Raw genomic sequence first — 26619 nt, forward strand, 5'->3', positions numbered from 1 at the left:
AAAATTTAGAATACCAAATAACTTGGTGAATAAAAGTGCTAATTTAGCACTGTTTGATTTTTACGTCGAGCTCTTAAAACTTTCTCATGATTTATGCTGCTATTTTTATCTTCCATTCTGGCCAATGTTTAATCATCATTCGGAGTCACTAAACGACGAGGAAGAATATTGCCTTGTAAATCATATTGTTCGTTTTTTGCAGTGTTGAAGGACGAGCCAGAGGACTTGACGCACCTTGCGCCCACACCCGGTGACGTGTGCGTGCCCTTGGAGGACACTCCGCTTTTATCAGACATGCTAGACGAGTTTATCTTCGGACACGATACCTACAGCTCGCTGCTGAGCTCGGGTGACACTTTATCACCAGAACTGCGTTCCGCAGATCTTTCAGATCCCTTAAAGGACGCGGATCTGGTGGACACTACTGCCAGAACGAAGGATGCGGCTGACCGTCTCGCCGACAGTGATCCCTTCATGTACGGCGATTCGCCCGGAAGTCCCTGCGGCATCGACCCGAGCTCCGTGTCGCCGTCCCTCTCGAAGTACCGGCAGGTGAATGACGATTTTCGTTGAATCAAAATTTACATTTCAAACTTTTCTTTAAAAATGTGGCATTATTATTTTGCCGCGAACCAATGCGTGTATTATTAATCTACGATGTGATCATTTTACAGAGTTCTGAACGCAGCGTGGACTCGCTGGGTAGCCCTACAGGAGGCAGCGGCGGCGACGGCCTTTCCGAGGACGAGATGCTTATGTTAGGCATCAGCGATGGTATAGGAGACGATGAATTGGCTCTCAGGGCACCCTATATTCCGATGTCGGACCAAGACGAAGCGCTAGAGCTGCTCATCAGCGATGACATGGTCATGTGGAGCCCGTCGCAATCCGTCGACAAAGGATCCTCAAAGTGGTGGGTATTAAATTAAACACTGAACAACGTAAAAAAATAATGCATTGTATTTCTTCGGTTCCGTTTTCATAATTTTGTGTTTTTCTGTCAGGCTATTTGACGACAGAGAGCAGCGTGGATCAGAATCTAGTCTGGCGCAACTGCTGCGGACCGATCAAGCGGTATCGCGGCGATACAACGACCACGGTGGAGGTTTGATGAATCCCGCGCACATCTTCGAACAGACATCTAGAAAAAGTAATCATGCATTTTTCCAATTTTTCTTTTTTTTCTATGATTTTATTATTTGTTGAATTTATATTTTAAATTATTTAGTAAATTTATTTATATTTTATATAATTTTTATGTTGGTAGTATATTTATAACTTGATAGCACAAGCATCGTAAAACATGTAATACTAACACATACATTGATTTTGCAGGCGCAGTCTTGGAAATCGATCGATGGTCCTCTAGCCAAGAACGTACCGATCGCCCCAGTAAGCGCAACCATTCTGGACTCAATACAGATTTCGGGAGCGAGCACAAACGCCTCAAGTGCGAGGACTCGTCTTTCAAACACATAAGCCTCGAGGACACTTTGCTGATGAGGCAACAACGATCGTCTCACAAGAAGTCGCTAAGTTTGGACAACACCTGCGGCAGCCAGCTCCTACGTCGCCTCGTCTCGCCGCAGGCGTCGACCGTAGTGTCGCAAACCATGTCCTCGTCCGACGGCGAACGCCGTCGCAACACCTTGGAGCAACGCGCTCGCGTTCTCGACGACATCATCGACTTCGCCGAGTCGGAGGGCGACCGCGGCGGAGGAAAAGGTGGAGGCGGAAATCGCGGTGGCGATGGTCCGAATAAGATCGATGGAACGAGCCGGAGCAGAAATCCGTCCTGCATCGCCGGCGGCAGCAGCGTGCTAATGAACCTTCTGGTTTCCGGCTGCGATGTGAGTGCGGGTTACGTTTGCTTGGTGAAGCCGAAGAGAACGGCGAAGAGCATCGCGAGCGCGTGAGGACGCTTCCGGAAGGAAGCGGAGCGTTTGAAGGGCCGCCTCCTTTTGGCTGTCGCCTCGTCGTTGTTGATTCTTCGAGAGTCAGTAGTCTCTCGATGTAGCAAAAGTTTCGGACGCGGAAAAATGAATTCTCGCGGGGAATGCAATCGGAATAAGGGAGGGCCGTTTAATTGGAAAGAACTTGGGCGTTAAGAGAACCGCATACCTCCAACCATAAACTTGTATTTCAAGTCTAATAGTCAAAGTTCGATCGAACTAAAAAGGGAACGAGCTTTAGATTGGGATAGATCGAGATTTTGCCAGACAATGTTACGAATGGATAAGCGTTTACTTAGCAGTTAGATATTTGACAAATGTTAACGTGCTACGCCGATATTATCCGTACATTCATCCGGATTTTCAGCAAAGATATTTTGTGTTACGGAAATTTAGTCGAGTAAGTCGCAACTTTGGAGAAAATGATGAGGTGATATAGATAATATTGGCATGCGAGACGATGAAAAGCGAAAGTATTCAGCAATTCTCGGAAATTCGAAATATAAATCTGGATAGGAAAAGCCAGAGGAGGCGGCAAGTAATAGTTTTCGTGGTATCCGATCGCGATTTTAAACCGATGGAAGTTCTTCCTGCTTTTTATACGTCCGCTTGTTCATCGAGCTTGCAGGCGCAAGCTCGAAAATCGTGTCTGAGATTGCAGGGAAAGATTAGGAGAAGAGTCGCACGCTTAGAGAGAAGAGCACGCCAAGTGAGTTTGTTGTAAGTTGAGGAAGAGGAAGCATAGAGAAACGAGATAGATTCGCTCGGTCATTTAATCCTAAAATGCACTGCGTTCTATGTTTATCGTAGATATAAAATATAGACACAAAAAGAGTATAGTTTAGGCGATAATTATGCTTCTTTCCTATTAAAAATGAATACGAAGAGAATAACGTATCGAAAAAGAGAGAAAGAGCTGTGTGAGTTGCATTATGATGATTTCTAAAGTTGTATGCGTATATATATATATAGAATTATATGCATCCAGCGGAGTGCATCTTAGGATTAAATGAGCTGTACTTTAGAGCCACGTTATGTATACAAATTGCAAAGTATATAGAATTGTTGATTGAATGTTATGGAAATACATGGAACATCGAATCATCTGATCAGCTGCGTTTCGTTTCCTACCACCGTCAGTCCCCAACATCCATCGTTGTTTGTTTCACGATTTGCAATTTTATCTCTAAATTTGTCATCCTATAAAATTTTTTATTACCAAATTTTCAAGGATTATTCTTCCCGAATAAATACAATTAGATATTTCTTTATTTTATTTTTTATCAATAAATTGTTAACAAATATAATTTAAGCTAAAATTTTTTAAAAGAATAAAAATTTTTAGCTGTTGCTGAAAATAAAAATTAAGTTTCTTTGTTTATGATTTGTGATAATTTGAAAAGATATTTATTTTAGAAAAATTATCTTTATATTTTTAATTCTCTTTTAGTAATCTTTTCAAGTCGAAGAAATCAACTATTTAATTTTAAATAAAAAGTGATTTATATTAAATAATTAGTATAGATGTATAAATTATCAATTATATAATAATACATACACACATAATCCGTCATTGTATTCTTTATTCACTTGATAGCAAAAATCATGGTTCTAGAATAACTATCGTCTTTTACAATCTGTACACATACATACGTTATATAGAATTGTGAAATGTACACACTAGATCATGCAAATATGATAGTCACAGTCGTTTTATTCAACTCATGATTCATTTATATTCATCAACGATCAAAAGCGACCTTAGTGTCACGCAAGCGACAGAGTGTCGAGCGTTACAAAAGGGTTTATTGAAATAAACGCGTTAGTTATCATGTGATCTTACTCTCCTTTCTCCCTTCCCCTCGAAACGCAACTGTATCTTTCTATATCTTCCTCAAAAGTCGACTGCAAGAAAAACTCATTTGCTTAATACTGAAATTAGGTGCTTAATTAATAATAAGCTATTTTATGAAATAAAAAAGATATATATTATAATTATTTATACAAAGATATATATATTGAAAAGGTGAGGGTTGTTTAATTAGAGACTTAATTTATTCAAAGAATTTATCTAAATATTTAGCTGAAGTTATTGTTTTTTGCAATGTTTAATAATTTCGTATCTTCCGCTATTTTCTATTAAATATAAAAAGTACTATCAAATTTGATTGAAAAGCATTCCTGCGCCTTTTCAAATGCATTCTACATACAAATTCTGATACTAATTGCAATGATTATTTTAGGATCCCCTGATGAATTCTCGCAACGTGCCGACTTTGTTATCGAGGAACTTGACGTCACCATTGTCCGTCAACGTGGATAATCAACTGGTACCACAGCACGCGAACGCAAATAATGTCATATCCTTGCCCGACCACCTCAGTCCAGATACCAGGAAGCACTTAATCGGACCCTTCACCGGAGATGCTGGCGGCGGAGGAACGACTCCTATAATTTCGCCTACGACGTCAGCAATAGCGGCTTTCGGCGGTTTTGGTTACGACGAGTCCACTGCGGGTCTATTGCAAGTGGGGCCAGATCTTCTTGGAGGCCTACTGGACCGAAACTTGGTGTGATTTAGCTCGCGTGATCTATCGGCCGCACCGGAATACGTTCGGTTGATCGAGAAAATTAGAAGCCGAATTCTTCCGACATTCACCTTCTTGGTGTCAGGTTTCAAAATTTCTTTTTTTATCCTTCTTTTATATTGCGATTTGTGTTTATTGACGATGCAATTAATATTTTTAACTTCTTACAGTTGATTAATTTGCAGGAAAGAAGCAGAGAAAAAATAGATAAATTTTAAAAATATATTCGAACGAAAAGCTGCTTTAATTCATTATTCAAGATGATTTGAAAATTTATTTTGCTGCGTTGAGGCTCTTTTCGTTGATACAACTGAATAATGATGTTGCTAATTAATGTTATTATAAGATGCATCACATTCTATTACAAATACCAAAAATCACATGATATACTACATATAAAAATAACAAGAGAAAAGACATTAGAACACTGATATGTGGCGCGCAGAGAAATTATATAACAATTCTGCTTCTAATTTCTGCGCTCATATTGTTGTTTAATTTCCGGTGTTCTTTAATAATGGCACTATTTTTTTACTATGTATTAAAAATTCCAGTAACACGACAATGAAATGCATTTCGTGTCAGATGCTCAAAAAATGTTTGATAAGATAATATAAAAGTGACGCGACTCGAAAAGCTTAAGTCCAGATTTAATTAGATATTTTTTAAGTGATTTTTGTGTTGCTTGAACGACATTTTTTTACATTATTTCCCTGAAATACGCGAGTGTGCCAATGCATTTCCATAAATTAGGATGAAACAATTCATATAAAAATTAACCCATACATTCTAATGGATTGCGTGACAAGTTAAATTCGACAAGATGATGCTTTGTTGTAAAAATGAGAATCATATCCCTTAATCAGATCGAGTGATCAAAGACTGTATCATTGTTATAAAATTGTGATAAGAAGACTTGAAGACAATTCCCGATATTCTTTACATACAAACTTTTTTATATAATATAATGCTTCTTTTCAATTTTTTAACTTTAACATTCTTTTCATCAAATAATTTTAATTTTTTTCATTATACGACATTATATTGAAATATGTCGATTGAAATTATTTGAAGAAAGTCATGCAAATTAAGTTTGATGTTCTAGAAAACTATTTTGCAGTATAAAATTTTTCCAATTTTGTATTATTTTTATCTTTTTCTGTAAAATAATGAGATGTGGTTTAAGATGTATGCACGATAATAATTGCATAATTATTAAAAGAATAATAGTAGCTATTATATGTACTTATAACAATAATAAAAATAATTGAGCTTTAAGAATGTTTGTACATAGATAGATACTATAGTTTAATTTAATTCGAAAACATGACTTTATTATAGTCTTCATATCATAAATGATTGGTTCATCAATCGTCTGTGATAAATAGGATCCACTGCTGTGTGCTGAATATGTGTTTTCGAACTAAATACGCGTTTTGTATGTAGTAGAAAAATAATATTAAAGATTTGTGCAAGACTTCTTGGGGATAAAGAATATTCTGATATGAAAAAAATTATTAAATAATTCTTCTTACATTTCTAATTGTAAAAAGAAGAAAATGTTATAGTCTTTAGCGACTCGATCTGTCTTTTCTAAAAACTTGTATATAAACGAATGCATTTATGCGAGTGACGTGCAAATTTGCGTGCATATATATATATACACACACACACATATTAATTGAACTAACAATAAGAGAAAAGTGTTAAGTTTAGAATATTGGTATCAGGTGTGAAAAAATGATAACCGATTATTTCATCGGTTCAAGGTTCAAGAAAGTAACAGTTAAAGAGCTAACAAGGAAACTTTTCCATACTATTTCTATTTTTAGAAGTGCAGTTTGTTAAAGCTAGAAAATGAAAAAAAATACACATCTTTTTTATATTTCTAGTTTTAAGTCCTTAGAACTTTGCTTTATGAATATTATAAATCTGATTGAATGAATACTGTTGAATATGATGAAATAATATAAGAGCAACAAGGTTATCAGGATTTCCATCCTGAATCCTATGAAGTCCACAGAGCATGACAAGTCGCAGCGTTGCTGTTTTCTCAGCATCGCATATCAGCCACGACGTCACGATGCCAATATTTTTGTCGTCATCGTCGTCGTTGTCGTTGCTAATTGTTGTTACTGTTATTATAGTTTCTACTAGACTTCACCTGGGATCATCGGTTCTTGCCGTTGCGTCCTGATTGTTAGGTGCATACAATCAATAAATACCGATATGATTAGTACTATGTTTATCATAGCAGCAATTATTACTATTATTATCATACATGAATATAATTATGCATTATTATAATTATATTATTTTAATATTTTTTATTGCAGGTTTAACCATATCGTTTAATAGATTACATATTGCTGATACGATGTAGATATGATAAAAAAAAAAAGGATGATTCTAAAGTTAGCATATCTACTTAGTCAATTCTTTATTTCAAATTGATCAAAAAATTAATAATTTGTAAGATATTACGTATTTTATTACTAAAATATATACTACAATGTTGATTTTTTGTGCGATGATTATACTTTAATATTTTTATATGCAAAATAACTAAAAATAAGTGATTTTGACTTTGAAGAAAGTCAATAGTGTTAAAGATCGATAATCAAATAATTATATAACCATCGATTACAAGTTCTTAAACTTCGCACATCATGCAATATTAAAATCAAATCATCCTTATTTTTTTAAACAAAACTAGAGATATCACTAAGTGAGTCAAGTTTTATGCTCAAATATATAGATTTCAGTTCTAACAAGAAGTTATATTTTCTTTTCAAGTTACAATGATTTTATTGTATTTCTATTTTGCTATTGAATAGCTGGAAAAATAATCGAGAAACAAACATTAGTATATATGTTTATTAACAATTTTCTTAGGCGTATAACTATGATGTGAATCGCAAGTCCTAACATTAATTCTTAGAATTACTTTCCAGATGTGAACTTTGACAAGCCTTCTAGCAAACTGACGTACGCTGTGTGTTCGTAACATGTGCTTAAGTCGATCAGTTTTTCCGCAAACTCATTTGAAATACCTTTTTCTTCGAGGTAATTCATCAGCAGGTCATACAAATACTGCAAAGTAAATAGCATTTTATTTGACATTTAATTTACTTTATTTACTTAAAAATAATATATAGAGTTGAGTAATTATAGAAACATTAAAAATCCATAACAAATAAGGAATTGAAAATATTAGCAATAACTGAAGAATTAAAATAAAGCATACATGTCGCATTCTTACTTCAAAACATCATGACAAAAAATCATGATCTAATTTTATAAGAATGTCTATAATTTCCCAAAGATTAATAATCAAAGTTAGCCATTACACGGCTCTTTGTACTCAACACTTTGGGAAGATAATTACCACATAAAACTGATTATCGATGTTGATTATTAATTTGTAAAGTTTATATTTGTTATACTAAATAATTTTCATGTATTGCAAAGAGTTAGACTAATAATACTTACACCATCGAGAATCTCACCCGCCACGGAATACACCTTTTCACTGTGTCCTCCATCATACAGCGTGATTTCATCAATACCAAATATATCATCTGAGGAAAGGTATTTAAACATTAAAATTAAAAAAAAAAAAACTAAAAAATAATAAATTGAAAACATGATAATGAATCAATTAAAATATTATACTTGAAATTTCAGCTGTTGTATCTAATCACAAATATGATATGTATACAAGTGTATTCACATACTAAAAGATAGATTGACCAAAGAAATATCATCCTATATTCGACTTTAAAAAAGTTATAGCTGATATACATACTGTAATTATCATCGGCGCCAGATGCACCAGGTTGGTTGTTAAAGGAACACGTGAAGCCCAAAGTTTGATTTCCCCTAATTATATCTATTGTGAAGTTTGGCTTGCTTTTCATTTCGCCTATCTCTACATCATCTTGACGAGGATCCACATCAGCCTCTGTATCTGCGTCTACTGTGTGGTTTACATTGAAAGAAATGTGGATTCTGGAGAGAATATTACAATATATTAAGCATTATAAATTTATATCTTTTAAATATCTTACGAAATATTGTAAAGTCAACTTACATGTCAGTGCCATCTTTCTTTTCTAGATTAACTTCTGCACCATCTAAGGAAACTGTGAAACCATCTAAAGTTGTTGGTATCGTCTTTAACTTCTGTGCTTTCTTTTCCGCAACTATTTCCTCTGCCAAAAATTCCACTAATTCTTTCTCCGCTAAAAAAATTTAATAAAATATTTTTATAAGACTAATAAAAAAATATATTGTTTGGATATTTTTGTACACTAAATAAAATAAACATGCTTATTGAACTAAAATAAAATTTTCCAGCATAAAAAGCAAGATTAAATTGAATTCCAAAAATAATGCAAGAAATCTACATTCAAAAAATTAATCATTATTTACAAAAGGTATTAAATTTTTTATATATAACATCAGTAAAAATGATAATCAAGAATGTATAAAAGAATATAAAAGACATATTTTATTACCATTATTCTAAGGAATATGAAAAACGATAGGAAATATTCTATTTTATAAACTAACTAATCCAAATCAATTTATTTTTATCAATTTTATATATGTAATAACACATAGGTCTCTTTATTTGCAGCATAATAAATATGGACGATTTTCACTTAATCGAAGCCACATGATTCTATGATCAAAGATAATTAAAGAGTGGTTTATTCGATATCTACATCAACGCTCATCGTAAGTTGATACCTTTGGTATGTGATTTGCTATAACATCTACGGCTACGGATATCATGGAACTTGAGTGAAGAGGCAAGAGGCGCAACTTCGGCGCCTTGCCGGCGAATGCACATGTTCCACAATGCTCGGGCGGGTTGATTACTGCCGTTTGACGACGACGACAATACACCACGAAGAGTTGAGGCGCGTAACGCGCTTCTGACGATGCCGTTCATCCTGCCAGTGGATTAACGAAATTACAACGGCAAGGCAACGTGGAAAATCAGTAAGTAAGCGATGCAGACAACGCGGAGCTGCAGCGACGATCACAGAAGAATGATTGCGTCACGACGACTCGATTTCCGGTCTGTAGAACTCATGCGGTCTCTAGCGTGAGAACGTTGAATTACCTCTGATTAAGGCGGATTTGTATAACTGCTTAATGCAGTTTACATTGCGTACAATATTAAATGTCCAATCAGAAGATTTGTTTTCTAGAGATTTTAAGCAAAATCTTTACCCGGCTTGACGTAAAGGCAGGTTTGAATATCACTGAACTCGCATCGCGTGCGTGATCCAATAGCGTGCAAGCAGCGAAGCAGCCCAATGGCAACAAATTACTTGTTGCGCGTCACAATCTCTTTGCAGTCTTCAGTAGCTCCGTTTTTGTCGTCGTGGAGCATCGCTGCTGAGAATCGTTACAGCGTTATATTACGACATCGTCTTCAGTAAAGACATGATTCGAATGAAACGAGAACAAGAAAAAAAAGGAGAACAAGAGTGAGAGAAAGTCAATGTGCGAAACGACGCGCCCCTTGACGTAGGCCATTTTGCGTGGCGTCGAGACTGATAGAAGGGCCTGTTCCTCCAGGGGCAAGTGCGCCCGTTCTTTCGTTCCAGATACGTGTTTGTGCAGAACTCGACACACGGAATTATTTGAGCTTGGTTCTCTTTCATCGGAGTTTACGCTCTCTTGGACCAGCGATTAAAGTTCAGACAGGACATCACATCACGGTGATCTGAAACGGAAGCAACAAGTAAGACGGCCGAAATCGGAAAGTCGGTGAGCGTGCGAAAGTGGCTTGTCAAGGAGAAATCTCTGCGAATCAAATAAGGAACATTATTCCCGAAATCAAAAACGCACACAACACGATGGAAGAAACAGCGGAGAAGATAAGTGAGTACAGTCGATTTAGGATTCTTCTTGTGTAACAGTGTTGTGCATTTTAATGAAGTTGCATGTGTGTGAATACACTGTGCATGTGAAACTATGAAATTACAGATGTTTTCCTTGAGCTGTTCACTAGGCGCCCAAGTATTACTAAATAATTGTGTAGAACTCCCAACTTGTTTTATGTAATAAAACAAACGAATTTATATGAATAATATCTTTTATTTGATTTATTATTTGCTTGTTATAATGTTTATTTGTTTTTTGTCATTTATTTCTACTGCTATTTCTTTATTTATTTCTATGTTTTTAATCTCAAACAGATAATTAGATTCAGATGTTATCTAAAAATAGTATTATAGTAACATTAGAAAAGTAGAAATTAATATTAAAATAGTATAGAAGTTTAAGTTTGCAAAATAACAAAACAATTAATTTTACCTAGTGAATGCATTATGTTATTAAAATAACAGTTTAATATATAATTTATGTATTAATAAATTTCTTTTATAAATAGTTTAATTTTCTTACAGAAATCATAAAGATAGAAGAATGTGGTAATGTGGTGATTGAGAATACAACTACAGAGATCTTGTTTGGTAATTTAATTATTTTATAATAATACATATTGTGATAATTTAAAAAACAATATAATAAATATTCTACTGTTACAGATTCAAATGGCTCACAGGATGAACCTGTTATAGTAGCTACAGGACCTGATATGAAAGGTAATTATATTTTGTGTTTAAGTGTGTCACAGCTTGTCTCAGAAGTTATTCTCAGTTATGTAATTTTTGGCAGATTTATAGTTAATTTTTTGCAATTACATAATTTTCAGCATAAAACTCATTCTTTTGAGACATTCTATCTATTTTTTCTAAAATACTTTTCTAACAAATGCTTGTGAAATGTATTCTTATTAACATTTTTATTTTTTAATTTTTATTTATTATTGTTTATTTTGTTTTGTTAACAGTTATTTCTGAAAACGGTCAGATTCTATCGATTATAAATGATTATGAATGTGTGACATGTCATCGTGTTTTCCAATCTGAGGATGTAAGTTACAGCTTTAGTTTTTTGAATTTTTGTTTTACACATTAGCCATTTTTTCCATGTTTATTGCTCCTGCTAATTTTTTTTTGTTTGATTTTGGAACAGATGTTAAAGGAGCATTTAGATATGTGCAGAGAGGAAGATGATTCAACTAATGTTATGGTATTTGACGATATGACAATTTACGTTTCGGAAGAAGAGGAAGAAGAAGATGAAGAAGAGGACGAGGATGATTTAAATGAAGGTACATAATGATTATGTATAAAACAACGTTTATTTAATTACTACAAAGGATTTTACAAACTAGCTACACTTTTAGATTCAGATTCCAAGAGCCAAAAAAATAACAATGAGAAGCCTATGATTAAACCTGTATCGGATACACAATGCCATTGCTGTGCAGAAGACTTAAAAACAGCGCACAATGGTGGAGAGTTCAAATGTTCCCACTGCGACCTCAGTTTTAAGAAGAAGTCATCTCTGGAGAGGCACATTATAGTTATACATTGGAAGTGCGACTCGTTTACATGCAATGAATGTGACTCTTCCTTCCGTGATAAAAAAGCCTTGAACAAGCATCGTTATACGACACATGGCGATCATAAAATTTTTAGGTATGCTTATGTATATATATTTTACTATTATATAATGTCATAAAATAATTTTTTATCTATTATATAATGGAATAAACTATAATAAATATAGTATAAAATTATTAGATTAGTTGTAAAGTTTCTTAGTTTTTTCTATGAAAATAAAATTTAAAAAACTGAAAAATTTTTTAACTTAATATAAAAAATAATGTTATCTTGTTACATAATTAGATGTGAGCCATGTGACACCTATTTTTCTCGGAGTTACCACTTAAATCGGCACATAATGCAGTCTGGTTGTCACGGCAATATACTTAATACTTTTAGTTGTCAAGTAAGTGTAATTTTCTGTGATAATTCATTGAGAACACTTGAGATTTTGAAATAATACGAGTAACTACCGTTTCAGGTTTGCAAAAAAGTTTTTACACGTAAAGATAATTTGCGTGAACACTTACGCACTCATGCTGGAACGCCCCAGAGACAAAAGAAGCCTTGTAAATATTGCCCAAAGGAGTTTTACACGAGCCAACAATTACTGATACATGAGCGCATGCATACAGGAGAGCGACCGGTTCAATGCGATTTGTGTCCGAAAACATTCCTGTCGGCGCTTGCACTGAAAAAGCACCGGCGTGTACATACCGGGGAGAAGCCATTTGAATGTAAATTTGTAAGTATCTTATGATTTTTTCAAATTATACCTTTGAGTGATTGCAAAAGTTTTCAACATTGCTTTTCTTAATGTGAATAAGTAGATAGATATAATAATTTATCGCAAAATTATTATTACAAGCTATCATTGTGGATGGAAAGATATTGCTGTAAGTTTCTACATTTTTATAAGTTTTTAATGAAAACAACACGACGTATTAAAATATTCTGCGATACTTTTATAAAAGACAATATTTAAAATTAAATATTAGTGAAACAAATAACATTAATGATCGATATTGCATATGAGCTATTTAACTTTTGTTAATACAATTTCTATATTATTCATACTATCAGTGTCACAGAAAGTTCGCTGCTCGTGAAACACTGAATCGTCATCAGCGTACTCACACCGGCGAAAAACCGCATGTATGCCAATACTGCGGAAAATCGTTCATTCAGGCAGCTCAATTAAGGGCGCACGTGTTTCATCATACTGGTGAAAATGGTTTTTATTGCGATGTCTGCGGTAAAGCGTTCAATCGAAAAGCGCGCTTAAATATTCATAAGAAATTTGTACACGAGGGAGCGATTCCGTTTATGTGCCAGGTCTGCGATAAAGGTTTCACGCGAAGAGAAGACTTGGTAAAACATGCACTGCTACACACTGGAATAAAACGTAAGAAATATTAGATATATTATGAAAAATAGTCAAAATAAAGTTTCCGCTTCTTTTCTCACTATTTCCATTATTTTAATTTGTATCGTATTTTGTTTATTACATTTAGTTTGTTATATATTAATATTGCAGATTTTTTTGCATTGCAAAATCGAAATAAATATGTAAGGAGCCAACGTTGGATGTTTATGCTAAAGTTTTTTTATTTACTGGTACTAACAAATACGTTTTAGTTATGATGCGACACTCTGTAGTATTTATAATTTTTTGCATTATGTTTCAGCTTTTAAATGTGACAAATGTCCGAAAGCCTTCTCGGCAAAGTCATCGTTGCAGGCTCACCTCAACACTCATAGACGCGAGCCGCCTCAATCATGCGTAGAGTGCAACAGAGTCTTCATCCGACAAGATTGCTTAATGCGGCACATTCGAGCAAAGCATCGAGAACTATTGGAGGATGTCATGAACGAGGTCGAGAAGAAGCATTTGCAGACACAGATGTATAATATCGCGACAATCGCTGCGGCTAAAACGAAAACTGGAGAATCCAGAAAGCTTTCCACCGACGAATTAATGAAGGCCATCATAGATCTTTTAAAAATACTTATTGACGAAGAAACATTACAAGTATATATCGATAAACATTATATATTTGAGAAAGCTTTGTAGATACGCATTGACTAATATGCAATTTGATTTGATTTTATTATTGCGTTGTTTTATTATTGCTAATTTAGTTACTTATTGATATAAGAATATGTTGCTGATAATTGCTAATTTAATTGTGGTTTTGGCAGCTGTTTGGTTGGCCGGAAGCTCCGATACAAGACATTCTTGAAGCCGTGATCAGAAGATGCGGACACGAGCCAGTAACATCGGAATCCTGTATGTTGTTCACGGACAGAATGCGACAAAACATCAAACTTCTTTTCACTGTTGTAATTGAAGATGAGTCAGTGAAGTCACTCTTGACGACGAAAACAGTGGACGATGTCATTCTTCATGTTTTAGAGATATCTAACAAACAAACTTAGGATAATACAAACTTAGGAGAAAAGTTATTGAAGGAATTGTATATCATAATGCAACAAAAGCGTTTCCACTTTTTTTAAGGATATTTCAAGATTTACAAAATGCAAGAAAAGGAAAGTAATAGTTTAACTACATAATGAAGGATATAACATTGGGAAAAAGGTTTGCAAATTTTTTTTTAATTAATGAATTTTATTTTACTGATAGGAGATATTAACATCATGTGTTGCAGTAATAATTAATTTTAAAGTATTCATTGAAATAAAGATTTAGATCATTGATAGAATATTGATATTGAATTTGATATAAAATTTTATATTGATTGATATCAAATTGATTAATTGATATACTTATTAAAATACTTATTAAAAATATTATACACACAACCTTTCTATCATAATTTTATATTTATATTTACATTTTCGCAATGGTGCGTATTTGTTGGTAATGTATGTTGTCTGAATGATTGCATTTATATATATTATATATAGATTTATGATTACATCTTTATTCTTATACATATAACTAGGAAAAATCACGTTAATCAAGATTGTGGTACAAATAAACCATAGCTATGTATATCGTATTTGTATATAAATACATAAAAATTTGCACAATACAAGCAAGTATTGTCAGGAGAATACAATTTAAAAAATTATCAGGTATATGTATACTAAACGTAGAAAATACTTTGCACAAAATTAACAAAACTCGCTAAATCCTTTTTATTGTTTCGTATTACCCGCTTATTGTTTGACCACGTTTCCATGGTTACCGACCGAGTTACGTCGGCGATGACGACTTCCGCAGTACTTGCAGTTGACTTCCGGTTGTCAGTACAGCGGGATGCGCTTCGCCGCACAGGAATCGTCACTCAAGACAGTCAATTGCTCTTAAGGATTATCGGGGACAAATTCTCAAGAATTCTCATTGCGCTCCAGAGAACGCTCCGGATTTCATTCTCAGTGGTGAGTGCGCGTTTTTCTTTAGCTCTTCTGTTTGTGTTTTTTTCATATCTGAAAACATCACGGCGATCACAATGCAGCGCACGTTGCGTGCCGAAGTGAGGTCAGTATCGATTTTCTGGCTTTACGACGAGTTTGTATTGTCGCGCAGTTCTGCGGCTCGTAGTTTAAGATACAAAATAGTAAAGGCACAAAACGAGTCGTAAGAATAGCTGAATATTTGTAATGATTTCAACGTTGAAGGTGGAAAACTGTACCGCCTTACTTTTGGAATCTAAGACATCTGTAATATAAAGTTGCCTCTGTTGTGACAAATGTAAAGACGTGTAAGTATAATGAATGAATTTATGAGGTTAGATTTATTGTAGGAACGAGGTAGAGCAATATGCGCGTGCGCACGTAATGCTGTGTTATGCTTCGAAAACGTCAAAAAAATTAAGTGCTACTAAGGCAAATAAGATTAAACAGACGCAAATTAGAAATATTTCAATTAAATATAAAAAATTAATTCATTTGTGACTGACTTCTAGGAACTATATTTTTCATAATTAGAAAAAGATAATCTAGTCTTTCATATCAAGATTTATATTGATGCAAAATGTAATATAAACTTTGCCATCATTAGATGTACTCTCTATTCACTTGTCACTATTATTTTTTGAAGAAATTTGAATATAGACTCGTATTTAATTTTAAATGGGGGAAATATCTAGGGGAGCTTGGTCGGAGGGAGCCACGTGTTTGCTCTTGCTTCGCGTTGTAATTCACTGCGTTCATTCGCGCTCCGAACGCGGCGGATGGTGCACGACATAACGCGAAATCGTTCCCCTCTCCGAACACCGTACGTAATCTTCGCCGATGTCAGTGACAGACAAGTAGTCTTCAACTGCTACCTATTAGATGTACTGCCGGCCAGATACCAGCCTCGTCCGTGTCTTATCGATTCGCCTCAAGGTTAGTGAATGCAAGCATTCTCGTGATTAATGACGCATTTCTCGAGTGCGTGAGAGCGTCTACTTTTTCTTCGGGTATAAGCTAATTCGGTTATATATAGAGTGTGATATACCGCTCTTCTGTGCGCACGATTGTCCGCGTCTTGCCGGTTCGAAGACTTCGACTCGTGTCGGCGGGGCGGATACGTGAAATCGATTCCACTTTGTAGAATATAGCAAAGATTAATTATGTTGTTTTGGACGTTTTTTTTTTTGCGAACGCTTGAAGTAATACGATATCGAGGGAATATCGATTACACAATGAGGAGGAAAAATTAAATCCTTACGCATGACGAGAGAATTTTCTAGAGCATTTAAAAATCTATGAAGAGATTTAATGATTACAAATACAAATAAGCAATATCTTAATCTTCTAATATTGCTATATAATTTATGAATAATTTTTTCACGAGCTTTTGAAATTGATTATTTCTTGGCGAGAATTTGATATTAAAGTTCTGCAGAGTTATTTCATAAGAAAGTTATCGTATTCTCCGCAATGTTTGTAATGTGTTTTTAATATGAGATTTATAATTAAAGTTTAACTTCTTATTTCTGTTAAATAGAATTTACTTGGTTCTTTCTTTTTAGCAGGAAAATAAGATTTCATCGCTTTTCACATTCCTAGTCTTCGAAATATTTTGCTTTTCGGAGATTAATATGTTGGTAATTAATTCTTTCAATATATTTCCGTTTGCACGGACGAAATCGATTTTAAATTCATCGAAGAGTTTGTCATCGCAAAACAATTTAGAAATATTGGGACATCCTGTATGCGCAGTAGACATACCGCTCAATTTTCTGATTGAAATTTCCGATTCAGATATCGGGATTCTGAAAACTGAATTAAATCCAGTCCCACTTAATCGAGTAATTATTATAAATGTATGTTAACGAATGACTCTTTTTATAATAATCATTATTAATTATATAAATTATAAGCTTTTCTATAATTAAATTATGCATAACTATATTATTTTTTGAACGTTTTCTCATATTTGATTCAAAGATATATATTTGATTGATGTAAATATATTCTCGGATTTATAATTTGTTCTCTATAATCGTAACACAATATTCATCTTTATCTTTAAAATTCATATTTAGAAAAGCGAAGCAATTTATTGAAGTAAACAAGCAGTGATCACTTTTTGGTCGCATTACAAAGTATAATACTGAAAAAATTAAAACTTTAGAGCAATCTTTTAAGGATTTTTGATTACATACGATTTGATTTTTTTAAAGTTAATTTTTTCATAAATTATTGTACTAGATGTGTTTTTTTGCAAATCTGTCGAGAATTTTTATTGTTTATATAATGTTATTTTTTGTTGGCCGCAAATCAATTTGTTTTCTTGCATTTTATTATAGAGTCACGGTATTTCGAATAGAATTATAACGATAATGCCTTTACACTGAGTTCGATCACGTTTGACATTTGTCGCATATCCCGCCGGTCAGGTTTCTGACTTTAGTGTGCACTTTTACGATGTTGATTAGCTGCAAACATCCAAGTAACTTGAAATAGTAAAGATAAATATATACTTTGTGAACTGTTCGAGTGCGACCGTGATGTTTTACTTAAGTTTATCCGGATATGCTTACAGGAAAAAGTTAAATTAATAACCAACTTCGATATTGTTAAAGTTTATCACGGCTTTGTAAAATTATATTATCCTTGTTTTAAATATGTGCGGTTTATTTCATGACTCGCTTCTGCAGATTTATTAATTTCAACTTGTGATTATTTGCGGTCCTGCTTGTAATTAAAAAAGATCTGAAAGCGAACTAAAATAAACTGCGTGTAATTAAGATGAAAATAATTCGCGTAGTTTCTTCGCGTACCTGCAACAATTTAATCAAGCAATTATTATTATTATATACATAAAGTATTCTCCAAATATTTATTATTCGATCTGAAGGTTGCGTGAAAATTAAGATCAAGCAGAGTTAAATTCCCTTATCATTAAATTAACTTCTTCATTTCTCAAATAAAAGTTGTCTTTTGCAAAATCATGCGTACTGCTATTAACTTTCACCAACTAAGCTGCTTTACGTAAAGCGCGTAAAATTAAAAGTCGAGTAAAGAAAAATGTTCACGAGATGCTCAGCGGATTTGTAATACATCTCCCCGACTGTTATTGTATTTCCGTGTTTGCGAAAACCAATTGCGGATTGTTGTGACTTTTTTTTCTTTTTTCCTTTATATTGGCTTTCACGCGTCATTCTTACACGGTTGACGGCGAATGTGAGTGACTCGTGTGTACATGAATGGGTAAAATTATTGATTTTCCCATCCATCCCTTTGTATTTATAGCGATGCTCCCGTATCTATCCCAGCATCTAAAGTTGTGCAACACTTTCGACACGTTATACCATTACTACCACACGCGAACAGTCATTGTGCACGGCGCGCAGCTGAAGACCGTAAATTACGCGCGAGGATGTGCCGCGAATATAATTACTGTAATAATTTCAATCGAGTTTTACTTTTATTAGCATCCTTCACTGCATGATTCCCTGTTATTCTCGACGTATTGTTTTCGACAATATCGCGCGACGCAGACACGTGTCATGCAAACCTTCGACGATGGCATTGAAGTATAAGAAAGATCTCATCTTAATTACACGGTAACGATTTAATACTAAATGATTAAAGACAATAGCGATATTACAATTGAAAACAATCAATATGTAATAAATCATGTTTTGCAGGGAGAAGATTTTATTTTGCAGAATTTATTTCCGCGATAGTATGTTCAGGGAGAAGTTCTAGAATTGAAGTAGCATAAACCGCCGCGGCACAACATGTAATTTTTTCATGCTCCGATTGTATCAACAGCGCGTGACAAAATATATGTTTGCACTCAGATCACAATTTTGCCTTTAGCAATATTGCGCAATAGGAAAAGAAAGATGGATAGACATTTGATGCGCAGGCACGCACTGTAAACTTTCGTTGCTTGACAGATGACTGATTAAAAAGTAGAGTAACAATCACGCTGACGTAGATTTGTGAAAAACGTGTTTTCGTTTCGCGGGAGCTTTGAAAGAAATAGTTTTCTCAACTGCGGAAAACAAAATTCCGTTCTTTTCCCTTTTATTTGCATGACAGCGAATGCTTGTTGTGATTACAAGTGTCATGCAATAAACCAATTACTTCTGGTATAAATTTCTATTTTTTTATTTAGATTTGGTTTTTTTGTGATAGAAATATCGTGTTTCATCCTAAACGTGTATCTAATTTCAACTTCAAAGTTAATGTTAATTTTTGTAGAATTTTAATTAAGAGAAACAAACGACATTTTTCGCAGTGTTTGTATGCAGCAACAGATATAACCGTCATGATAAAGCTTATCTCGTGACGTGTCAGCTGTAGCTGTCAAAAGCGTTTTATTTCCATTATCAACGCCGACGCGGTTTTATTACTAGGATTTTATTCTCTTATTTTTTTAAATTAAAAAATTGAATGCATAATGGAGTCAGATTTGCTCTCCCTTTTCTTTCGTGTTATCGCAAATGTCTCGTATCTCGTGTCAAGCTTTCTCTGCTCTAATAATTGTTACTAATGAACCGCAAGCGTGTGTAAAGTGATGCAAGTGCATCAGACCGCCATCACGCTGCGGCACAATCGACCGCACACATACGTGTCATTTAGGATATTCTCCACCACCCACTTGTGTAGTTCGACCACCCGAGACAAGAATCGTGGGTGGTGATACATAACTGACGTCGTCATCAATGACGGCACGACAACACGTCAATTAGTTCGCGCAATCCTTTAGGGATCACTTCGACGTGGGCCGCAGAATTACGAGATGATGAGTCATCTTTTTTTTCTCTCTTGCGGAGAAACCCCCTGGGATCGCCGACCTCGTTAAAATATTTCATTTCTTTACTTATTTTTGAAATGTAAATAATTTATGAGTTTTATGTGATTTGACGTCAGATAAAGGAAAGACGAAACAAAAATTCTTGTGCAAATAACCAGAAAAATTCTTATAAGGGTGAAATACTCATAAAATACATAAGAATTCTCTAAAAGTTCGACATTTTTGAAAATATCAATTGCAAAAAAAGTCACAAATTACAGAATTCTTAATAAGATAAAAGAATTGGCTGTTTCAAGATATTTGGAGAAATTAAGCAACAATACGCTCAACTGTTTTCCAAATACATCTTCCAAATTAAATATACGCTCAAAGTTGGCACGCTTTTCGGTATCGTTTATTTTTAATCCTTGTTTAAAGAATCGTCTTCTAAATATTTATTTCAAAAAAGCTACTGGTTAATTAAAAGAATAAATAGATGATAGCCGTTGTTCAATTAAAATATGAAATCGATAAATCATTGTTTCAAGAATATTTAGATAATTTAGATCAATTTTTGCGCGAATTTGTAAAATCTATAAAGATATATTAATTTCACGGATGCAGTCGTGTCACGCGCCTATCCGGTCGACCCTATCATCGCCGACAAAGCGGTCATATCCGGGTCCGGTGATCGTTTTCCGTCCGTGATCTTGGTGAAACTCGTCACAGCGGTAGAGCGGCGACACGCCGTACCTTTCATCCTGGAAGCCTGCCAACTTCCTCGAGGGCAAGGACAGAACTGGCGAATATATCACACACCGCTATACTTTTACATTTGTACTAACAGCCCGCGCGCTGCGAGCCGATCATTATTATTATTTCCGTTTTCCGTCATGAAACTGACCGACTTCGTAGACTCCCGAACTGCGACGCTATTGTAGTCAGGAACATTGTGCGAAAATATCACAATTAGGCGAGTGGATTTTGATCGCGAATACTCCAAGCGAACATTCTAGGTGCAGTTTGTCTGTTTTGCATTCGCGTCAGACCCATACTTTGAACCCTGCGGCTTTCAACGTCGCAGCTCTGAGACTGAGATTCTCTGCGGTTTGCGAGGTTGGTCGCCACAAAGTGGCGTCTCTCGCTAGGGTAGTTATCGGCCAACTCGGCGAAACCGTATTTTAATCACTTGTTTTAATATTCCAATGTCAACTGTTTTTTCTACATTTCTCTTCAATTTTTCTCGTTTCTTTAATTTGTTCCTTGTTAGTTTAGTTAAGTTTCTTTTAACTGAGCTATATTACGTTTTTTATATTCGAAATGAAATACATGTATCGCAAAACTGACAAATGTCTTTAATGATAGATTCTTTGACTAATTTAGAATTGATTCCTTTTTAGGGACAATGTCGAAGGAATTCATTATTCATTGCAAGTTTCAATTTTTTGCATTATATTATTGTAACTAAGCTTCAAATTAAAATTATATTGAATTTTATTTAAGGTTAATAAAAAATATGAAGTGTTGTTATCCAATTAGCTCCGTGAAATTTAGTTTGCACAAAAATCCTTCTTTTTCAATTGCTTATAATTTGGATATTATTATCTCGACTGAAAAACGATGAAATTGAAATCGACTAAAGAATTTGCTATTAAAAAGATATTGTCAGTTTTGGGACACTTTTTATAACTGGTATTAGGAAACCAGGAAAGTATTAGACAAACCAAGAAAAAAAATAACGTAATTTTTATAATAAGAAGTTATTCTTGTTATATCTTCAATATAAAAATATTTGAGATGGAAATCTATTTATAATTTTATGTACCGTAATACAGGAAATATTTGAAAGACTTGAAAACATACATGCAAAATAAATATCGATGATATGCTTTTGTGTATGTATTTTCTGTGATTCTTGAAATATTTTCTATTGTATAAAATTACAAATAGATCTCAATCTCGAATTTTCTTTGTTACTATAGATTGTCTTTGTTATTATAGATTGTCTAAAGCGGGCTTAAGAATAACACTCATTATCGCTTAAAGCGCTCTCTCTTCTTTCGAGTGCCCTTTTTACCGTTTCTTTCGTCTGAAAGAGCATCAGAATTACTTCTCATCTCTCTCGTCCAGTCTATTTTTACCTAAAAAGCCTTATTATAAATATATTTTTCTTCTCTTGACATCCCCGGCGGGAAGCACGACTGTTTCTTGACTTGCCCGCACCCAGTTCCAACCAGCTGATCATTTGTTCCTGGTCGCGCCGGCCACGTCGGCGTTGAAAGAGCTACCGCGACAGGGAAGGGTGGACGAGAACGAGCGAGCAAACGACGACGAGGCCGACGACGAGGCCGACGACGAGGCCGACGACGACGACGACGGAGATGCCGCGTCGCGTCGCGTCTGCGCGCCATCGTCGGTGGGTCGGTCGGTCGGTCGGTCGGTCGGGGGTATTGATTTTCCGCCGTGTCGCGTGTGAGTGTGCAGTCGCGCACCCGCGCTGACCACGTACATACACACGCGTATACACGCACACGCACACAGATTTACACATATATTCGCCGGCACATCGCGGCGCGGCTGCGATCCGTCCGCGGAATTCCGCAAAGTCTCTCGCCGGCATCGTCGCCGAGTGCTACCCCTCCGGCAACCCTCGCGAGTGATCCTCCGCGAGGCTCTCCGGGGTCCCTCGATCTCGAAAACGAGACGTGGTGCGATTGTTCCTCACCACTCGTGCTTTATTATCGTGGTCGCCGAAGAAGTGGTCTCCTCGTTTCTCGTAAACGGTGCCTCTTACACCCATCCTGCTCCTCGTCATCTCCGCGAGGATCTTAGGGGTGGTCCCTGAGACGCGACTCCACGAGGGCAAACCACGTTTCCGTTTCTTGTTTGTCTGGCGTGAGCAACGTCAATCCGGCGTACGAAAACCACGTAGGGATACTTCTTCAAGAGTGAGACAATCGCATCTTCCCATCTTCGTGGAACTATTCGCGCTAATCTCGCGCTCGCTGCTTGCGTGTTGCAGGCTAACAGTCGCTGATTTTCGCTGCCGCACCAGGAAGCGCGGCATCACCTCACCGTCGCCGGTACCTCGACGAACCGGGAGGCGGCGGAAGACCAGGGCCACACACGCCGAGGAGGAAAGGAGGGCTGTCGGCCGGTATCCTAGTCTCATCGGGCATCCGACCACCAGCCGGCGATGCCTGCACCGACGTCAGCGGCGGGTGCGGCCAGCGAGGGCGGCCCGCCCCGCAGCGAACTGCAGGAGTTACAGCTCAAGGCCGGTCAGACCACGGATGAGGTGAGTCGAAATATATACATATATATTGCACATGTATGCGTATGTATATATTTGTACGCGCGATGCGATGCCGTGACAGCCACGAGGATTTACGACGCGGCTATTTGCGCCGGTTCCCGGCGGCTTTTCGGAACGAAATCAAAATTTTCGTATGGATTTCAGGCAAAAGGTCAAAGGGAAATTGCATTTTGCACATTAATAATACATTTATGTATTTATTATTTTTTTTGTTCGATGAACTTAAGCCGAGCTTTCGAGCAGCTGTCGTTAGTCTGTCAATGATAAAACTTGATTAATTTGTTTTTAAAAATATTTAAAAATGAATGAATGTTTCTTATGAAATATTAAAAGATTAAAAGCTGTTTTTTACGATTTAAATTATTCTAAAATGAAGAAATAAATGTGGAAAAACAGAATATTTATTGACCGACCAAAACACACGCGACCTTCAGTTAGAATACAACGCCATTACCAAAATTCAACAGTTTAGCTAATAAATAATTTTGAAAGAATATGCAATCTCGAAACATAATAAAAATATATATGACTGTTTTTAACATAAAAAATCCTTTCATTTTTACAATTTTGCAATTTGTAAAAATAATAACAAGGGGTGGAGTAAATAAAAAATATGACATTAAAAAATTCAAATACACGATTATAAAGTTCATTAAATAATTACAAAAATTTATAATGCGCACAGTACCTTTATTTTCATTAAATAGTAATATTGGAACAAACTTTCGAGTTAATCCAATAATTGCGCCAAATTCATTTCTCGAGAACTTTTAGGTTTTGATTTTAAATGCACAAGAATGAATCCTTATGTTCACTTTAGAAATTTGCAATACAGATTAATACAATAAAGATTTTTGAATTTATAATGAAAAGATAATGATGTAAGATTTTTTCAACGCTGTCGGAAATTGATCGAATAACATTGAAAACATTTGGTGCTTTTTTACAATTTTAGTTAATTTGAGATTGCATTAATGTTTTAAATACGCAATATATTTTTTTAATAGACAGCGAAAGAAGCAAAAGAATATAATTTATTTCCAAAACTATTATCGCGTGGCATCAATTAATTAGACAGTAAAGATAGTAATCATTCTTTGAAAATAATGAGAATGAGAAAAAATTCTTAGATTAAATATTCCTGCTAAAAAAGAATTTTGATGTACAATATCGTCGAAACTGTCAACGATAAGCGTTTTATTTTTACAAGGAAAGTAACGCAAGTGTTTTCTTCCGATTTTTACGGGCTTTAAATATGTATAGAACAGCTAAAAATAGAGACACGTATTTTTTTTATTTACGTTCTTGCATGTTTGGGGATTGAAATAATCCCTACAAGCAGTCTGTTTGATTTTGAGGGAATATATGCGAATCTCGAAACACAAGCAAAATATATATAACTGTTTTTAGCGTAAAAAAGAATTCAAATACACGATTATAAAGTTCATTAAATACCGTAAAACTTATCTGAAGCATTTTCTTATATCTCTTATAGTTTTGACGATATTTTCTTGCGTCACTTTTCTTGTTACGGCGCGATTGAATCGCTCATTTCGAGAAAGTCGTACGTTTGTAAACTGAAAATTGAATGAAAACATTGACGAACGGAAATTAATATGCGAAGAAATCTCATCTCTGAGAGACGATTTCGAATAAACTATAGTTATATAAAGACTTGATAACAAAAATAGTAGAAACATTCTCTTTTTCGAAAAGAATCTCGATTCAATCAGCTCACGTGATTTCTCGCAATAACACGAGAGAGTGTTGGTCACGTGCGGTGATGTAATCGGCGTGATCGGCTTTGTTTCAGTCTCTGGAGAGCACGAGGCGTATGCTGATGCTATGCGAGGAGGTAAGTCCATCCTTTTCGGCATTGGTTCCTTCCTTATACTTGCGCATCGACCCCTCGATCCTTTCTCGATCGTCCTCGAGATCCCGCATCGGTGCACCATCCCCGAGCCGAATCCCGGTCACCGTGTAGCGGTCCTCCTGCGACCGATTCCCTTCCTTTCACCCGCCCTTCGTAACCACCCGTTGACCCCTCGAATCCCTCCGTCTGTCTCGTATGAACTTAGGGAACGATTTTCATCGACGAATCGTTGCGCGCTACTGCGGCAAGACGGGCGCCACTGCTTGCTTGGAGTTCTACTTCGAACTGCTTAAAAAAAAAAAAAAAAAAAGAAAAAAAAACAGAGAAAAAAGGAAAAAAAAACAACGGCAGCAAAGAGAAAAGGAGTCGCGCCAGAGAGAGGTGGGCAAAGTACTATTTCGATCGTTAGTCGGTCAAGTGGCGGCTTCCACTCGAACCTGAGATGCGCGATGTCGAGCGAACTAATTAATAGACTCTGAAATAGAAAGCGAATATCCTTTAGTACAAAGGCTCACCGATCGAGCTTGACTTAGAAGGGCTCGACAAGACACGTAAAAATCTCTCTCGATAGTAAACTAAATTCATAGAGACTCGGGATATCTCCGTTGTTAATTTTTCTAATTGCGAGGTAACCGAGGGAAGTCTCGTTTCATCCCATTTTTTTAATTACTCCGACTTTCGGCATAGTTTCATTACTTAACGTTACGTGTTTCAGCGCGAGATTATATTATTATGTAACGTATTGCATTGTACAATATATAACGATACACACGGCGCGCGCGAGAGATTGAGATAAAGGTTGACACACGCCACTTGACCGATTAAGCGCTGCTTTTGCGAGCGCGCCGATTCCGCTTTGCGAGATTACGCCGGCGAGACACACTCCTGCGGAGTCCAGATCGCAGGGGAGGAGAGAAAAGCTGCGAGGGGGCTGTATACAGGCAGAAGGAAAGACGTATACATAGGTGACGTATGAGGAAAGGGCCGACGTGCGTTTTCGAAGTAGTATTTTATCCAGCTCTGGCGCCACGAAGGCGACGATTCTGAGAGCGTGTGGCGGTCCGAGCGTGTAAAGAAAAAAAAAAAAGCGGGTAAAGAGAGGACTGTTTTACGCGCGCGATCAACGAGTGGAGAAGACTCCTCAGGGAGGGGGGCAAGCCCTGCCTGCGAATTTGGAATCGCGAGAAGAGAATAAAAAGAATGATAAGG

The 26619-nt window shown here is 35.7% G+C and overlaps 4 protein-coding genes across 15 annotated transcripts in view; 3 read left to right on the top strand and 1 right to left on the bottom strand.

Annotated features, from left to right (window-relative positions):
- Positions 1–6779, top strand: part of sima (similar) — a 79659-nt gene extending 72880 nt beyond the window's left edge. For all 3 annotated transcript variants that reach the window (XM_012375587.2, XM_067347901.1, XM_012375586.2), the window contains 5 exons: positions 203–552; positions 675–913; positions 1005–1150; positions 1336–1850; positions 4196–6779. In XM_012375587.2, coding sequence (XP_012231010.1) covers positions 203–552; positions 675–913; positions 1005–1150; positions 1336–1850; positions 4196–4528 — 1583 coding nt within the window. In that variant the 3' untranslated portion in view covers positions 4529–6779. The remainder of the gene's footprint in view (positions 1–202; positions 553–674; positions 914–1004; positions 1151–1335; positions 1851–4195) is intronic.
- A 623-nt stretch (positions 6780–7402) lies between these two features.
- P32 (complement C1q binding protein P32) lies at positions 7403–9622 on the bottom strand. The gene is made up of 5 exons (XM_012375593.2): positions 9296–9622; positions 8634–8784; positions 8349–8551; positions 8033–8121; positions 7403–7633 (listed from the first exon to the last, which is right to left on the bottom strand). Exons 1-5 carry the CDS (start codon positions 9498–9500, stop codon positions 7484–7486), a joined length of 798 nt encoding a protein of 265 aa, XP_012231016.1. The 5' UTR covers positions 9501–9622; the 3' UTR covers positions 7403–7483.
- Positions 9623–9849: 227 nt separating this feature from the next.
- LOC105677170 (zinc finger protein ZFP2-like) lies at positions 9850–15074 on the top strand. 2 transcript variants are annotated; one of them, XM_012375592.2, is made up of 11 exons: positions 9850–10441; positions 10969–11034; positions 11110–11166; positions 11415–11497; positions 11600–11738; positions 11814–12108; positions 12319–12421; positions 12497–12760; positions 13099–13420; positions 13704–14047; positions 14218–15074. In XM_012375592.2, exons 1-11 carry the CDS (start codon positions 10417–10419, stop codon positions 14452–14454), a joined length of 1935 nt encoding a protein of 644 aa, XP_012231015.1. In that variant the 5' UTR covers positions 9850–10416; the 3' UTR covers positions 14455–15074. The 2 variants fall into 2 exon arrangements, with proteins under 2 accessions (XP_012231015.1, XP_067204017.1); XM_067347916.1 differs by lacking the exons at positions 9850–10441; positions 11415–11497.
- Positions 15075–15265: 191 nt separating this feature from the next.
- The window catches only part of Snap25 (Synaptosomal-associated protein 25kDa), a 45682-nt gene continuing 34328 nt past the window's right edge, over positions 15266–26619 (top strand). For 2 of the 9 annotated variants that reach the window (XM_067347944.1, XM_067347945.1), the window contains exons 1-3: positions 15271–15420; positions 23244–23519; positions 25351–25392. In XM_067347944.1, coding sequence (XP_067204045.1) covers positions 23418–23519; positions 25351–25392 — 144 coding nt within the window. In that variant the 5' untranslated portion in view covers positions 15271–15420; positions 23244–23417. Of the gene's footprint in view, positions 15421–15603; positions 15744–16185; positions 16372–22712; positions 23170–23243; positions 23520–25350; positions 25393–26619 lie in introns of those variants that run through there. The other 7 variants (XM_067347947.1, XM_067347946.1, XM_012375622.2 and 4 more) reach the window with 7 other exon arrangements.

Source organism: Linepithema humile, chromosome 1, assembly GCF_040581485.1.
Source record: "Linepithema humile isolate Giens D197 chromosome 1, Lhum_UNIL_v1.0, whole genome shotgun sequence".
NCBI lineage: Eukaryota > Metazoa > Arthropoda > Insecta > Hymenoptera > Formicidae > Linepithema > Linepithema humile.

Coding starts and splice junctions, on each gene's coding strand:
- P32 (XM_012375593.2), bottom strand. CDS start 9,500: ATGAACGGCATCGTCAGAAGCGCGTTACGCGCCTCAACTCTTCGTGGT. Junction 8,785..9,295: donor TAGCAAATCACATACCAAAG/GTATCAACTTAC, acceptor AAATTTTTTTAG/CGGAGAAAGAATTAGTGGAA. Junction 8,122..8,348: donor TGGCGCCGATGATAATTACA/GTATGTATATCA, acceptor ACCTTTCCTCAG/ATGATATATTTGGTATTGAT.
- LOC105677170 (XM_012375592.2), top strand. CDS start 10,417: ATGGAAGAAACAGCGGAGAAGATAA. Junction 10,442..10,968: donor AGAAACAGCGGAGAAGATAA/GTGAGTACAGTC, acceptor ATTTTCTTACAG/AAATCATAAAGATAGAAGAA. Junction 12,422..12,496: donor TTAATACTTTTAGTTGTCAA/GTAAGTGTAATT, acceptor CTACCGTTTCAG/GTTTGCAAAAAAGTTTTTAC.